Genomic DNA, 15536 nt, shown 5'->3' with positions numbered 1-15536 from the left:
CTCCCTCATGTTCTCCATAATTGTCACATCTCGACTTGTTATCAGCTTTCTTGTAACTGGGTTGTAACACCGATATCCTTTGGTATTATCATCGTAGCCTACAAGTATATGTTTAGTTGCTTTCGGCTCCCATTTGCTCCTCAAGGCTTTTGGGACGTGGACCATTACTACGCTACCATAAACACGTAGATACGTTTGGCCTCTTGCTGGTCCATAGCTCAAATGGTGTCTTGGAAATCCCTGCAGATACACAACGGTTTTTTAGATAACAAGCAGTATTACATGCCTCGGCCCACAAGAACTTACTGACATTCTCATCGAACATCAAACACTTTGCTTTTTCTACGAGTGTTCGATTGAATCGCTCAGCCATCCCATTTTGTTGAGGCGTGTGGCTGTTTGTTCTCTGATGAACGATGCCCATGTTCTTTAAGTACATTTGGAACTCCTTGCTGCAATATTCGCCGCCATTATCTGTTCGCAACACCTTTATACTTGTGTTCTGTTGATTTTCAGCACAATTTTTAAACTCTTTAAACTTTGAAAATGTTTCATCCTTCGTTTTAATAAAATATATGAAACACATACGACTATAGTCATCAATAAAAGTTAAAAAAATACCTGGCACCTCCTAATGATGTTGTCTCCATCGGGCCACAGATATCACTATGAATGATTTGTAAAACTCCTTCTGCACGGCTACCTTTATTGGGGAATGGAACACGAGCTTGCTTTCCTTGACAACACACCTGGCAATTCGTTATGTTTGCTTGTCCCTTAAAAACAAGTCCTTCAACCAACTCACTAGTTTTATTCAGATAACTGTTGTTAGGATGACCGAAGCGCCTGTGCCATATTTCGCTGCTCGCTAAGAAACCCGCACAACTATCTTGTGTATTTAACTTATACACCCCAGGCAGAAGCATGTCGTCATTATGACGCCATATAAAGGTGATTTACGGTCATCGACGTCTTATGACCTGTGTACGACGTCGTGTAAAGGTACCATTTTCGTGTATCTTATGGCGTCACAGAAAAACGTCATGCGTTCGTCAGAACGACGTTGAAAATTGCAATTATTTTTCATATCAATAGAATTTCGTGGTACCTCAAAACTCAAACATATTACTACATACATACTACCATACAATGCTAATTGTATTTAATGCTAAAGCAATTACTACCATAAACATGATACACCTATGACAGACAACTACCACATCCTTTGTGCTTAGTGCGCAGGTGCGTTCTGAAGTTGAACCTGTGATCTCTCGAATGTCGAATACGTCTAAAAGTGGCGGTTATTTTTTTGCTTTTGACTATTATAATTGAAATCGTATAAACAAAGACGTGCAATTTGACCAGAGACATTAGAGAGTCTCTGAATTTGACTGACTGACTGAGCTTCGAAGGTATTATTAACAGGTAAGGCAAATTTTGAACTTACTCAACTTTGAGGTTATTATTGTTCATGTGCATGTTTCTGTTAGAATAAATGGCGTACGTTGGTATCGAATTTGAAAGCGATGGCGAAAATGATGCGGGGGAGATCGCGATTGTAAATAAAGTTTGGCTCACGCCAATGAAACGGAGAGTTCATTGGCCGTCCTATAGTCAACCCACAAAATTTGAAAGTGCACTACGCAGTGGAGAGGAACCTGGCGATACCTGGATGTTATACCCGGTTAAGAGGATCTTTTTTGAAACAGGTAGAATTTTTTGTTAATCCAAACCACAACTAAAGTGAAAAAGCAAAGTGTTACTACCTGTGTATTGGAATTGTACACATGACTCACCTCGTTTAAACAAATGTATTTATTTTACTCTTTATTTTAGACAATCTTCTTAAAGCACGACAGAAATTGAAAACTGCCGAAGTTACCTCCGATGTGCAGTCGGACACTGAATTCAGTGAAAAACGTAAAAGAGTTCCGCCTCCACGACTGTCTTACGATAGCGAAGAGGAGAGCGTTGCAACATTACCTCGGCCTCCAAGATTTTCGCTGGATAAAGGTGAGCAATTAGTTACTGTTTTTTTGTGATTTTGAGCTACTGTTGCTTATAGTTAATCAACAAAGTTCAAGACAAAGTTACTCACAACCAGAACCTCGGAGTAGTCCATCCACCCATGTCAATAAGAAAAATTGTTTCCGAACAATACCCTCTAGTCCATCATCATGTGCTGATGCCATCCCCTCTAGTCCATCATCATGTGCTGATGCCATCAACAGACAAAGACTTCCAACAAGATCCCCACTTGCGGTACGTGGCGAAGAACGTGAAAATTTAGGTAAGTTTTTTTTATTCATAATATTAGTTGCAGGTACATATTTCGTATATTATTTCAGATTCTAAGGTAGTCGTACCCTTACTATTACATATCAAGGAACAGAATAACCAAATTCTGTCATGGATAAAAAAACAAAGTAATACAACCGTTGTTCATGGCACTTTACCCGATGATATTCCTGTAAAATTTCCTTTATGCTCAATTGATTCATTAACCGTATTAGAATCATATTTGATGGATGATGGACATTTAGCAGAATTGGTAAGCCAGTCGCTTCAATAAAAGAAAATGCCACTACCTAGTGATTTTTTTCTAGGCAGCATATTTCTCGTCATTAGGCGGACGTGACATTGGATCTAAAACGAACATTATTTTAAAAAATATTTTCAACAATGAGCTTGCCCAGCTGTATAGTTTCTATGGGTCAAGGGGAAATAAAAAGGCATTCAACGATTTGCGTGTAAAAACCGTTATTATTCGTAAGTTAATATTGAAAGTGATTTTAAATCATTAATATGTACTGTTAAAGGGGCTGTTCAATTAACGACTTCCAACACAACAGCTGAAGAAATTTCTGCCCATATAAAGGTTTGGCTAAAACATGCCCCGCAACGACTTTCCAATTCCCTACAACCTAAGAAGAACTGTAACCAAGGAATTTAGATAAGTGCAATTACTTTAATCATAGTTCTTTTTTTTTATATATTTTACTTTTGTTATTAATGTGTACCATGTCGCAGAGAAGTTCCTATAAAACTAAAGAAATTGTAGGCACACGACAAATATATAGAAGAGTCCAGAAAGCCTTACAGAGGCTAAATGAAAATAAAGAAACTATTTGTCCTGTTAATCGTAATAACTTGGCAAACACAAATATCATAGAACATAGTCCGCTAAATCTTTTGCATGATAGAAGTGATGAAAATGATTCTTCCAGTATCTGTTCTCAGTCTTCTCAAAATTGTGATATACAAATTTGTCCACCTATTGAAATTGAGTTAATTTCTGAAAATATTGACGAGCACATGGAAAGTACGCCACCTGAAACTTTATGTACCAATCCTAACGAAAACGATGACAACTTGGCAATTAAGCTGCGGTCATGGGCCACAGTTGGCAAAGTGCCTCATTCAAGTGTTACATCTCTTTTAGGCATTTTACATCCATTACATCCTCAATTGCCATTATGTAGTAAAACCTTGTTAAAAACGCCTGTAACTCTTAATACTCTGCCATTAGATACTGGTGAATATTATCATTTTGGATTGACAAAAACATTACATAATTTAATACTAGATGGTGCTAGATTTGACAACAATACTATTTTACTATCATTTAATATAGACGGACTCCCACTGTATCGAAGCACAAATACACAAATTTGGCCCATTTTATGTTTAACTAAAAGTAGTAGTAGCATAATTTCACCATTCCCTATAGGAATTTTTCTCGGCGATTCTAAACCTAAACCGCTAGACACATATTTGAAGAACTTTATTGAGGAGCTTTCATTGTTAATTACAAATGGATTAAATTTATTTGATGTGACTTATAAAATCAAAATTCACAGTTTTATTTGTGATGCTCCTGCGCGAGCATTTATAAAGTGCATAAAATCTCACGGTGGCTACTCATGTTGTGAACGATGTATGGAAAGTGGAGATTATGTGAATGGAAAAGTTGTTTACAAAGGAATAAATGCAACACGCAGAACAGACAAATCGTTTGTTTTACAAAGTGATGAAGATCATCATTTAGGGATGTCTCCACTACTAAAACTTTCTGTTGGTATGGTGTCACAATTTCCGATAGACTATTTACACAATATCTGCTTAGGTGTAATGAGAAAGTTATTACACACATGGATAAGTGGCAATTTAAAGGTTCGCTTAAATTCTCAATTAGTTACTACTTTATCTCAAAAGCTAATTCTCATAAAACTGCATATTCCAACAGAAATAAACAGGAAACCTAGGAGTTTATCGGACCTATCAAGATGGAAAGGAACTGAATTTCGATCATTCTTGCTTTATTATGGACCACTAATATTGGCAAATACTATTGACTTAGGTGCATATGAACATTTTCTTTTGCTCCATGTTGCTATATCTATAGCCGTGTCTCCATATCTCCTTGCAATACATAATTCCACCGTTGTTTCAGAACTTTTGAACATGTTTGTAAAACATGTTGAGCAGATATATGGCATAGAATATTATGTCTATAATGTACATTATCTTTCACATGTGTCCGACGATATTCAGTCTTATGGTTGTTTAGATAATTACTCCGCATTCCCATTTGAGAATTATCTAGGTCAACTTAAACAGTTAGTAAGAACCCCGAACAGACCACTAGCTCAACTTTGTAGGCGTTTACATGAAATGTCATTCAATAATATTTCTAAACCTATTGTTAACCCTGATATTGTATATAAATTTGAACATTTTAACGGTCCTCTCCCCCCTACATCTGTTATTAACGATAATTACAGACAATATAAAAAAATACATTGGAAAGATATAACAATTTCTGTTAAATCACACTCCATCGCTGATTGTTATTGCTTAACAAAGCAGAAAACAGTTGTACAAATAGAAAATATTTTAGCATGCATCAATCGAAAGAATACTTTTTTTATTGTTAGTGAATTTGAAAAATATGATTCACTGTATCACTATCCCATTAATTCAAAACAGTTGTATATATACAAAATGAAAAATTTGTCGACCAATATGAAAATAATTTCTCATATTGACATACAAGCAAAGTGCATTGTCATTCCATCATTTGCAGCCGATTACTGGGTATCATTTCCATTACTTCATTCGTATTTCCTGTGACACTGTACACATTTTATACATTTTGATTATACATTGTATTGAATTTTTTTTAAATAAATTTTTTCATGCCTAATTTTTAATGAAGTATACGTGCAGACGGCAATAATATAAAAAGTGGTCAGAAATACGCGATATAGACGTCTAAATAACGTCAGAAGTACACGTCCAAAAGAAGTTTATACCACGTCACGTAAACATCCAAGAATGGTCCATATCACGTTAACATTGACGTCCAAAGTAGGTCACTTTGGACGTTTAAAATACGTTAAAAAATGACGTCGATGGCCTGTGACATGTTCACGTCATTTTCTCGCCGTCAAGACGTCATATTATTGGTTAAGTAGACGTCTTGGATTACGAATAAATGTCGTGATTACGACGTCATGCTTCTGCCTGGGACGTTGTTAATTAAACTAGCAGTTGCTACTAAAACGCCATTGGAATTATAAATTTTACATCCATTGTCATCAAATGATACTTCCATGATATTTCCATTGTTAATAAGCTGACAAACTGACAGTAAATTAGTCGTCAAGCCTGGCACATAGTGCACCTTTTTTAACAAAATACGGTGCTTACCATTGTCCGCCACTGTATTTATTTCAACCTCACCTGCACAATCTACGGTAAGTGTTGAACGATTTGCAACAACAATGTCCGATAAATCAGGGCTCACTTTAGATTTCAGCCACTCTCCTTTTGCAGTTAAATGAACACTGGCACCACTATCGACATACCAGTCTGTCACGCTAAACTGTCCCGTTGAGAATACGGCACTAAAACCACTTTCAGATTTATTGTTTGGACATTTTGACATGTAATGCCCATTCTTCTTGCATTTGTAGCAAACTATGCCACTTAAATCCTTTTTGTTTACAAACGTTGAACTTGCATCAGCTGATGACTTTGTCGACGAAGTTGTACTGCTGGTGCCACCTCTCGTTGCCTTTCGGTACGATCTGAAGTTTCCAGCCTGTTTGCTATTCGCTACAAAAGCACCTCTGCCGTTTCCGCTACTTCCATCTACCTGCATATCCAAAAGTTTCGTTTTTATGGAATCTGTTGTAATGGTTATTCCCGAGTGTTCCACGGCCATTATTAATGGCATGAACCTGTCTGGTAATCCTGCGAGCATCAGTGACCCAACCCAGTCTTCGCTTATGTCAAATCCACTGCGACGTAGTTTTTGTGCAGTCTCTATCACCTGGTTGATATATGTCTCCATTGATTCACAATTTTCTAAGCGCAAGGAGATTAAGGTACGAAGTAAGCTTATCTTCCTCGTGAATCCTGAATCATCGTACATGCTTTTTAGTTTGTCCCACACCTCTTTTGCGGTTTTGGCATCTTTTATATGGATGTACAAAGATGTGTCTAACGTAAGCACTAACTTTGCCTTGGCTTTGGCCACAACTTCAGTGTTTTCTTCTGTGCCCGAGATGCACTTCGAAAGTCCTTCGAGAACGAAAAAATTTTCGACGGCAAAAGCCCAGTCGTCATAATTTTCACGTCCTAGCAGCTTCGGTACACTCGACATGTAATTGACGGCCATTTTGTTTTTATTAACACCTGCGTTTTTCTACGAATCTACACAACTGTTCTTTCCAGCACTGAAACACCTTTAATTATATCACTGGGCCCATAACCTAATGTTTGTAGCTTTGAGTATCAATAATATTGGAGCTTTATCACAATTAATGAAGAAAAGAAACGTGTTAACGTAACGCGTGTCAATTTATTAGTTGCCTTACGTACGTACATATTCTGAAATAGAGGTCGCTACTTGCTATATGGAATTTTCGATACATAACAATATAATGGCGTGTATAAAATTTTTGCATGAGAAGAAGATGTGGTTTAAATCACCTATTGACAAGTTATCGCATGAACAGTAGGACGACTCGGCTAGGCCAATTTTATTAAGGTGAGCGGGGAATTTCCCGTGGTTAAGTTTTAATCTAGTGATTGAGACCGCGTATTTTCTGGTGACATTGAAATTTGAAATATGTGGTGTCTTGCATGGTACCTTGGGGTGTATCAAGGTATAATGGTTCTTGGACTTTGTCGTAAAATCTTGCCAATGAAGATCCCAGCTTAATCTCATGTTCTTCCTTGCCAAATTCACTAGGTGGTAAAAAGGCGAAATTTTGAATAATTTAGTTCCCGACGCAGCTTCTTTGGCAAGTTCGTCTGCCTTTTCATTTCCTGCAATTCCCGAATGCCCCTTAACCCAAACAAATACAATTTTACGTTTTGAGGTTTCTAATGTAAATATGCGTTGCTTTAGTTGACACATGATCTCTGAATTACCCATTTTAAAGAAATTTAGATTATTTAGAGCAGTAAGAACGGATTTAGAGTCAGACAGAATAACCGCGTTTTGTGATATATTGACTTCTATAAGCCATTTTAACGCCCTCTCTATGGCCAACGTTTCAGCAGTGAATATGGAACATGATTCCGGAATTTTACATTTATAATGGAGATTGGTATTTGGAACGAGAAACGCCAGTCCAGCCCCGCTTGAGGATTTCGATCCATTTGGAGATCTAATTTCATTTTTTGACCGACCTTTATTTACTGTGTATGTATTTTCAACCTCAGTGATCAAGTGATCACACAGTCGGCTGTTTGATGAACAATATTTTCTTGCGGCTTTCGTTTCTTATTTCGCTTTAAGGATAACTTACTACGAGATTCAGAAGTGTCTTCATCAGTAGTACCACATTGAAATTCGGAACCAGAATCTTCATAGTCGTCTACTTCGTCATCTTCACATAATTCCTCTTCAAACAAGTTTCTGGAGGGAATATTGTTTGCACTACACAACGGAAGACTATCAACTAGCGTATCATTCGGTGGAAAATACTACAGATTTTCTATTGAGGTTCCTAAAAATATAAGCGAGTCAAGAAGTGAAACTGAATTTAATGTGATAAAGTACCTTCATCCTGATGCTGAGCATAATTATTGTTGACAGGAACGTTAGAAGTGATTAAAACATTTGGTATAGTGTATGTGACTGAAAGTAAAATTTAACGTGAATGGTATATAAAAAGAATATGGGTTTATCAAAGTTTCATTGACAAAACGACGTCGAAACGGATACAACAACTAAGGAATTTCCACATTTTACTAAAATTCAGCAAAATACTATCACCAAGTTTGTCGGAATTGACCTAAAAGCAATATAGAGTCTGCAGAGGAAGATCTCTATTAATTTTGATGCAAATTGCTCAACCTTTTGAGTAGAGGTAGCATTCAGACGTTCATCTGCATCTTTATTACAGCATTAGAACCGAACTATTGAATGAAACAAGGAAAAATATATCTTATTATAAATATTAAAAGTTTGAGATGTATTACGACAAAGAATATTTGCCGAATTTCAGGTGAGTGAGGTGTTTATGTACACAATTTATGTATTAAGTATATAATTTCTTTTATTCAAGCATTTTTGCAACTTAGTTACGATACCCAATAAAAAGTTTGGATTTTACCTTTTGATGGCCCCGGTCTATCAAGCTGCTCACTGTTAACTGGAAACTCATTATCAGTAGTAAAATCATTTTCTTTCGCTGGTTCAGATTGATCTCTTAACATTTCTAAAATATTATAAACGATTAGGTGTAAAACTAATTGAATTTTACAAAAGAAATAATTGTCTATAGTTCTTTTTCTTACCGTTCATTACGATCGACTCAGCGCTATTATCTTTATTCAAGTCGGATAAGTAACGGCTCAACAAAAATTTTCTTTTTCATCTGGTACTATAAAAGACATCTTTGAGAAGGCTTCTTTTTGCGAATTACCCTCTTTAACGTTTTCGTCGTTCGGTAGTTCTAAGAGAAATATTAAAAAAGATATTAAATGAATAAACAACAGCGCTACTATATTTTATAATTTAAGTTTTACGTTTAGGTGTATAAATGCGACTTTTTACAACGACATGCGCCTCTCTTTATTTAAGAAGAAGATATATTATATCACGCCCTTCGCCCTCTATGATCAAACTGTAGTACTTCCTACTTGCTACACGCTTACCACACTTAAAAGCAAGGAAAAAAAGTCCCTATAATTGCTCCCCAACTGCAACCAGCTGGTAACAAAACGTCATTCTTTTTATTTGTGGTTACGCTTACCACGTTTGTTTTTTTTTTACGCTTTAGATTTTATTTATTTTCATCGGTTTTTGTTTTAGCATGAGTATCTCTAGTGCGGAATCGTGTCGTAATTCTCACACTAGTAGTTCGAGATCCAAGTTTGATTTAGTTATCGATAAATTATCCAGATTAGAAGAGAGAATTAATTCGCAAGAACGGCGTGGCCGTCGTCGCCGCCATAAGCGACGTCACCGTAGGAGGCTTGAGTCCTCTGGAAGTTCGACTAGCCGAGATCGTTCGCCGGTGAAGGCGCTTCAACAAGCTCCTGTCGAAGGTTCTTTAGTACCAGGTTAGTTAACCTTCGGTACTTGGAACGAATTATTGCGTTTATAACCTCAACTGCTGTTGTAGTTGAGAGAGGAAGTTAGTTAATTTCCTTATGTTATATGCTCTCATAATCCTCTTCTGCTGTTGCAGTTGAGGATGGAATATATTTTATTCCTTTTATGTTGTCAACTTTCTTGAGCATTTGTAAAAAACCATTTTTTGTTAATATGGTTTTTTTTTTACAGAAACTGTGTTTGTTGAGCCAGAGCCCTTTATCCCAGTAAATGTATTAAATTTATTGGGCAGCGAAGAGACATCCGTTATTTTTGGACCTCCTGTTCAGCAGGAAATTGTGTATCGTTGGGCTCCTGTCTTGAAGAATGGCCTGGTTACTGACACTCGTTCGGCTCTTATGGAAAAATATCTTACACCGTCTAATTTTACGGCAGTTAAAGCGCCTAAAATTAATCCTGAAGTCAGGATATCTGCGACAGAGGCTTGTCAGAAGAGAGACGAGAGATTATCTGCTTTACAAAACCAAATTGGGTGCTGTATTTCGGCTTTAAGCAGAGCTGTTTCTGATTATGCTAGTCGTCCTGATTTGGATCAGCATCATTCTTTAATTGAAATACTGAGCGACACTGGCAGATTGTTAGCAGATGTACATCATTCACAGTCGCAGTCTAGAAGAGCTCTTTTAGCTATGGGTTTTAATAATACTGTTAAAAACACAGTCCAAGAGGCTCCGATTGATGAATTTCTTTTTGGAGCTGAGCTAAATACTCGTATTTCTTCGGCAAAGTCATTAGAAAAGTCTAGCGCTGATTTAAAACCAGTGAAAACTGCAAAATCTGTGTCAAAAAATGTGAAGCGCCCGTCCAAAAACACGTACAAGGATGCCCGTCAGGACGGAGCGCGCCAACAGGGGCTCCCACATCGGTACCAGTCGAATCGTTACCATTCAAACCGCTCCCAGTTCCAACAAAAGAAGTCAGGGACAATTTACAAAGGAAAATACAAGCAACTCTCGTCACCATCAAGATTAAATGTAAGCCATCATGCTGGACGTCTAAAATTTTTCTTGCCTTACTGGCAAGAAATTACTAGGGACCCTTTAGTGCTCTCTTGGATTAGGGGATATGAAATCCCTTTTGTGCGTACACCTGTGCAGGCGGTTGCGCCGATTGAACCTGGTTGGTCAGTTTCGGAAAGGAAAGATATTTCTTCTTTAATTAACCACATGCTCCAAATTGGAGCGATTTCGCGAAATAATCCAAGTTTGGATCAATTTGTTTCACCATTTTTTTTAGTTAGTAAGCCAGATGGTTCAAGACGATTTATTTTAAATCTAAAAAAGCTTAACGAGTTTTTAGCTCCCGAGCATTTTAAGTTAGAAAATAAGGATACTGTTCTTAAACTATTAACAGAAAACTGCTATATGACTTTAATAGACCTTAAAGAGGCATATTTTTTGATTCCTGTTGCACATGAATATAGGAAATTTTTACGTTTTATTTACGATAAAACTATTTTTGAATTTAATTGCTTACCTTTTGGCTTGAGCACTGCCCCATTTGTATTTACGAAACTTTTAAAGCCTGTCGCTTCTTTTTTGCGCTCGCAGGGTCATGTTTCAGTTATCTATCTTGATGATTTTTTGTTAATTGGCGAATCTTTTTCTGCTTGCGAATATAATACGCATAAAACCATCTCTCTTTTAGAGAGACTGGGGTTTATTATTAATTATAAAAAAAGCAGTCTGCTAGCTAGCCAGACTTGCAAGTTTTTGGGGTTTTTGTTTGACTCTGTTAAAATGAGAATTTTTCTTACATCAGATAAGCAATTGGCTATAAAAAACTTAGCCACTGAGCTCAAGGCTCGTAAATCTTGCAAAATACATGAATTTGCTCGATTTTTAGGTATTTTAACTGCGGCCTGCCCGGGTGTGGCTTACGGTTGGGTTTATACCAAGCGTTTTGAGAGAGAAAAAGCGTTGGCTTTACATCATAGCAATGATAATTTTAACCAAAATATGTCAATTTCTCAGGCAATAGTTGCAGATTTAGACTGGTGGCAGAAAAATGTTATCGGATCTTTTAATCCTATTCGTCGATACAATTTTTCAATCACAATTTCTTCGGATGCATCAAAATCTGGTTGGGGAGCCGTTTGCGGTCCTCAAAGAGCCAATGGACATTGGAAAAAAATCGAGTTAACGTACCACATTAATCAACTAGAGTTATTAGCCGCATTTTTTGCCTTAAAATGTTTTGCCTCGGATTTCCATGACTGCGAGATATTATTAAAAATAGATAATACCACGGCTATTGCTTATATTAATCGTTATGGGGGTACTCAGTTCCCACATCTGGCTGACGTTGCTAGGGATATTTGGCAATGGTGCGAAAAACGAAATATTTGGATTTTCGCATCTTATATTTCATCTTCCAAAAATTTTGAAGCTGATTTGGAGTCTAGGCAATTAAAAAAGGAAACTGAGTGGTCCCTTTCAGATGAAGCCTTTGCAAAAATTACTAGTATTTTTGGTAAACCTGATATCGATTTATTTGCGAGTCGAGAAAACACTAAATGTACATTATTTGTTTCTTGGAAGAGAGATCCTGACGCTCTAGCTATTGATTCATTTACTATTTGTTGGAAAAATTATTTTTTCTATGCTTTTCCCCCGTTTTCGCTAGTCACCCGTGTTTTGCAAAAGATTGTTAAGGATAAGGCTAAGGGCATAGTTGTGGTCCCTTATTGGCCTTCCCAACCATGGTTTCCCATGTTTTTAACACTTTTAGTTACTGATCCAATTTATTTTGAACCCGATCCTAATTTATTATTTTACGACAGGTTCAAACATCCGTTGGCACACCAACTTACCCTGGTGGCAGGGCTCTTATCGAGCAAGGACTAAAAAGAAGACGCATTCCTTCACCTTCAAGAGAAATAATGCTGTCTTCAATAACGAGCTCTACGTTGCGCCAATATAATGTAGGACTTCGTAAATGGTGGGATTTTTGCTTCAAACAGCGTATAGATGTTTGTGATCTGGACGTTCCTAAAATTATAAGTTTTTTAACATCTGAATTTAAAAACGGCGCTTCATATGGCTCGCTTAATAGTATACGATCGGCCTTGGCACTTCTAATTTCACCGAATGTGGGCTCAAATGATAATGTACAGAGATTTTTCAAGGGTGTATATAATCTCAGACCGGGTAGACCTAAATATGATACCACTTGGGATCCCCAGGAGGTTTTAAGGGTGTTAGAAAAGATGACAAACTCCGACATTACTATTGAAAGGCTTACAAAAAAGTTAGTAATGCTTTTGGCCTTGTCAACTGGTCATCGCATTCAAACCCTTTCTTTGATCAAGATTGACAATATTATTAAAAAATCTAACGCTTTTGAAATAAAAATCTCGGATCGAATTAAAACTTCGGGTCGGCAACGCACTCAACCTGTTCTTTTTGTTCCTTATTTCAAAGATAAACCTCAGTTGTGCGTAGCAAGTTGTCTTGACTCATATTTAAGTAGGACTAGAGAATATCGCGCATCTCCAACTACAGGAAGTTTGTTTATTTCTTTTAAAAAACCGTTTCATTCTGTTTCCGTTCAAACTATAAGCAGGTGGTTAAAGGACACCTTACTGGAATGCGGGGTCGATAAAAATTATTCAGCTTACTCTACACGGCATGCGAGTACATCTGCATTCTGCAGCCAACCGTAAGGGCTTAAGTATAGACATTATTAGAAGAACTGCGGGTTGGACAGAGACTTCGCAGATGTTTGCCTTATTCTATAATCGACCTCTGCAATCAAAAGGAATCTTTGCTGAAACTGTGTTTTCGAAAAGTGATTAGTCTTATTAGTTATATATTTAAAATGTAGTTTCATTTATCATCTTAAGACAATATGTTGTTTTAGTTTTTACTATGATTAATCTGTCCTTATTTTAATAGATTTAAAATAAAGCGATATTTTTCTCTCTATTGTAGTGTCGCAACCTGCTTTAAACGTCGACAGTTTGATCATAGAGGGCGAAGGGCGTGATATAATCTTAAGATCAAACGAGCTTACCTAAGTGAAGTTCGATCTTGATTATATACAGCCCTTCGCCCGAAATGATCACTCCCGCCCTCCCTCTTATTAGACCCTGATCATTTCTTGGTTGCGACCAGAGTTCTACTCGTCTGTGCTTTAAAAAGAAATGACGTTTTGTTACCAGCTGGTTGCAGTTGGGGAGCAATTATAGGGACTTTTTTTCCTTGCTTTTAAGTGTGGTAAGCGTGTAGCAAGTAGGAAGTACTACAGTTTGATCATTTCGGGCGAAGGGCTGTATATAATCAAGATCGAACTTCACTTAGGTAAGCTCGTTTGATCTTATGAGAAAACATGAGAGAATAGCTTTGCGCTTTGATGTCCTTTTATTAATGAAATGTTTCACGTATGTTAAATAAGCATCTAAAACAGTTCTAAATCTTCGCAAAATATACATGTTGTATCTACATAGATTCAAAAAATATCTGCCTAATAACAACTAAATACGTATATTAAAATGTAGTTTAAGAAATCTACTTACGTTTTTCTTTTAACGCCTGTAATATAATCTTTTGTCCACGAGACAACATTTTGCCAATAAAATAATCAGCGTAGCACAGTAATTAACACTTAGGTATACCAACACTAAATTAACTTTGAGGTTAACTTTGAAATTGTAACAACACAATTTCCTACGTTTTCCCGACAAAAACAATATAAGTGCACGAAAATAAAAATACTCCGTTCAAAATAATGGTATCGTCCAATACAATTCAGGTAGTGCACAAACGTATACGCGCGAAAACATTGTATTGGATTTTACAATATTTTGGTTGTATTTTTACGATTTTCATGAATTGTAAGTGTACTTACAATGCTGTATAGTTGTACTTATAAAATTGTAAAGATCCCTTATTGAGGAGACTTGCTTTGCAATATGGAAGTGCTTGAAGCCACTGTATTTACAAGCTCCTGATACCAATGCGTGGAAAACAATCGCCGAAAAGTTTAATACTGTATGCCATTTTCCGCATTCTATTGGTGCAATCGATGGCAAACATGTCATTATAGAAGTATGAAAACAAATACACTAAATTTTTGTTACTAATTCCTAATGTTTCAGGCACCAAAACAGAGTGGTTCAACTTACTATAATTATAAGGGTAGCCATAGTATTAATTTATTTGGAGTGGTCGATGCAGACCTATGTTTTATACTTGTGGACATAGGTTCTCCCGGAAGACAAAGTGACGGTGTAGTTTTTCGAAGTAGTGAAATTGGAAGAGCCCTTGACAATTCTCTAAATATGGAACCTCTGCCATCAAATAGTAGTAACATTACCCCATATGTGTTTGTGGGCGATGAAGCATTTGCCTTGACGACTACAATGATGAGGCCTTTCCCACACAAAAGTAGCTTAAATTTAAGGAAAAAATCTTTAATTATCGTCTGAGCGTTGCAAGGAGAACTGTGGAGTGCGCATTTGGACTTTTGAGAGGGCGTTGGAGACTATTGGCCAGACCCATTAATACAAGTATACAAACAACGGTAAAAATTGTGCAACGTGACGGGGAAGTTATCTGACAGAGCAAACATACATGTTGAAGGTTTTGTATCTAGCAATGCAATGATCTTGTCATTTTGTTCTTTTATATGGGTTAGTGCTGCCAATAACTTTGTCCGAAACTCTACAATATCTTACACATTATACAATTAAAATAGTTTTTAACTAACTAACCTTGATCTGCTCGTAGCCTACCGATAGATCTAGCCGTGACATTGCTTTAGTGACGTCACAACTGGAGATGGGCCACTGCAACGTGATACTATGTGTTTAAATGCAATTTGATTTGCGCGCGTACTCATTTAATGCCAAAACATTTAGTAATTACTTGTTTTGAGCCGCAGAATTGTTATATGTTTT

At 36.7% G+C, this 15536-nt stretch overlaps 2 protein-coding genes across 3 annotated transcripts; both read left to right on the top strand.

Annotated features, from left to right (window-relative positions):
* Window positions 1–648: 648 nt before the first annotated feature.
* Window positions 649–2971, top strand: LOC116182729. 2 transcript variants are annotated; one of them, XM_031503274.1, is made up of 7 exons: window positions 649–1425; window positions 1491–1709; window positions 1852–2013; window positions 2066–2290; window positions 2349–2551; window positions 2607–2769; window positions 2820–2971. In XM_031503274.1, exons 2-7 carry the CDS (start codon window positions 1496–1498, stop codon window positions 2951–2953), a joined length of 1101 nt encoding a protein of 366 aa, XP_031359134.1. In that variant the 5' UTR covers window positions 649–1425; window positions 1491–1495; the 3' UTR covers window positions 2954–2971. The 2 variants fall into 2 exon arrangements, with proteins under 2 accessions (XP_031359134.1, XP_031359133.1); XM_031503273.1 differs by having other exon boundaries at window positions 1837–2013.
* A 5519-nt stretch (window positions 2972–8490) lies between these two features.
* Window positions 8491–13655, top strand: LOC116182724. The gene is made up of 4 exons (XM_031503267.1): window positions 8491–8525; window positions 9335–9585; window positions 9809–10756; window positions 13570–13655. Exons 1-4 carry the CDS (start codon window positions 8491–8493, stop codon window positions 13653–13655), a joined length of 1320 nt encoding a protein of 439 aa, XP_031359127.1.
* Window positions 13656–15536: the final 1881 nt, after the last annotated feature.

This window comes from Photinus pyralis, unplaced genomic scaffold, assembly GCF_008802855.1.
Source record: "Photinus pyralis isolate 1611_PpyrPB1 unplaced genomic scaffold, Ppyr1.3 Ppyr1.4_unclustered_Scaffold7253, whole genome shotgun sequence".
NCBI classification, from domain to species: domain Eukaryota; kingdom Metazoa; phylum Arthropoda; class Insecta; order Coleoptera; family Lampyridae; genus Photinus; species Photinus pyralis.
The sequence above is the reverse complement of the archived record's forward strand: the minus strand, read 5'-3'. Positions and strand labels throughout refer to the sequence as shown.

Excerpts from the sequence above, each read along its gene's own strand:
- LOC116182729 (XM_031503273.1), top strand. The coding sequence starts at position 1,496 with ATGGCGTACGTTGGTATCGAATTTGAAAGCGATGGCGAAAATGATGCG. Across the intron at positions 1,710-1,836 it reads GAGGATCTTTTTTGAAACAG|ACAATCTTCTTAAAGCACGA; the intron begins GTAGAATTTTTT and ends TCTTTATTTTAG. Across the intron at positions 2,014-2,065 it reads AAGATTTTCGCTGGATAAAG|TTAATCAACAAAGTTCAAGA; the intron begins GTGAGCAATTAG and ends TGTTGCTTATAG.
- LOC116182724 (XM_031503267.1), top strand. The coding sequence starts at position 8,491 with ATGTATTACGACAAAGAATATTTGCCGAATTTCAG. Across the intron at positions 8,526-9,334 it reads GAATATTTGCCGAATTTCAG|CATGAGTATCTCTAGTGCGG; the intron begins GTGAGTGAGGTG and ends TTTTTGTTTTAG. Across the intron at positions 10,757-13,569 it reads GGTTGCGCCGATTGAACCTG|TGTCGCAACCTGCTTTAAAC; the intron begins GTTGGTCAGTTT and ends TCTCTATTGTAG.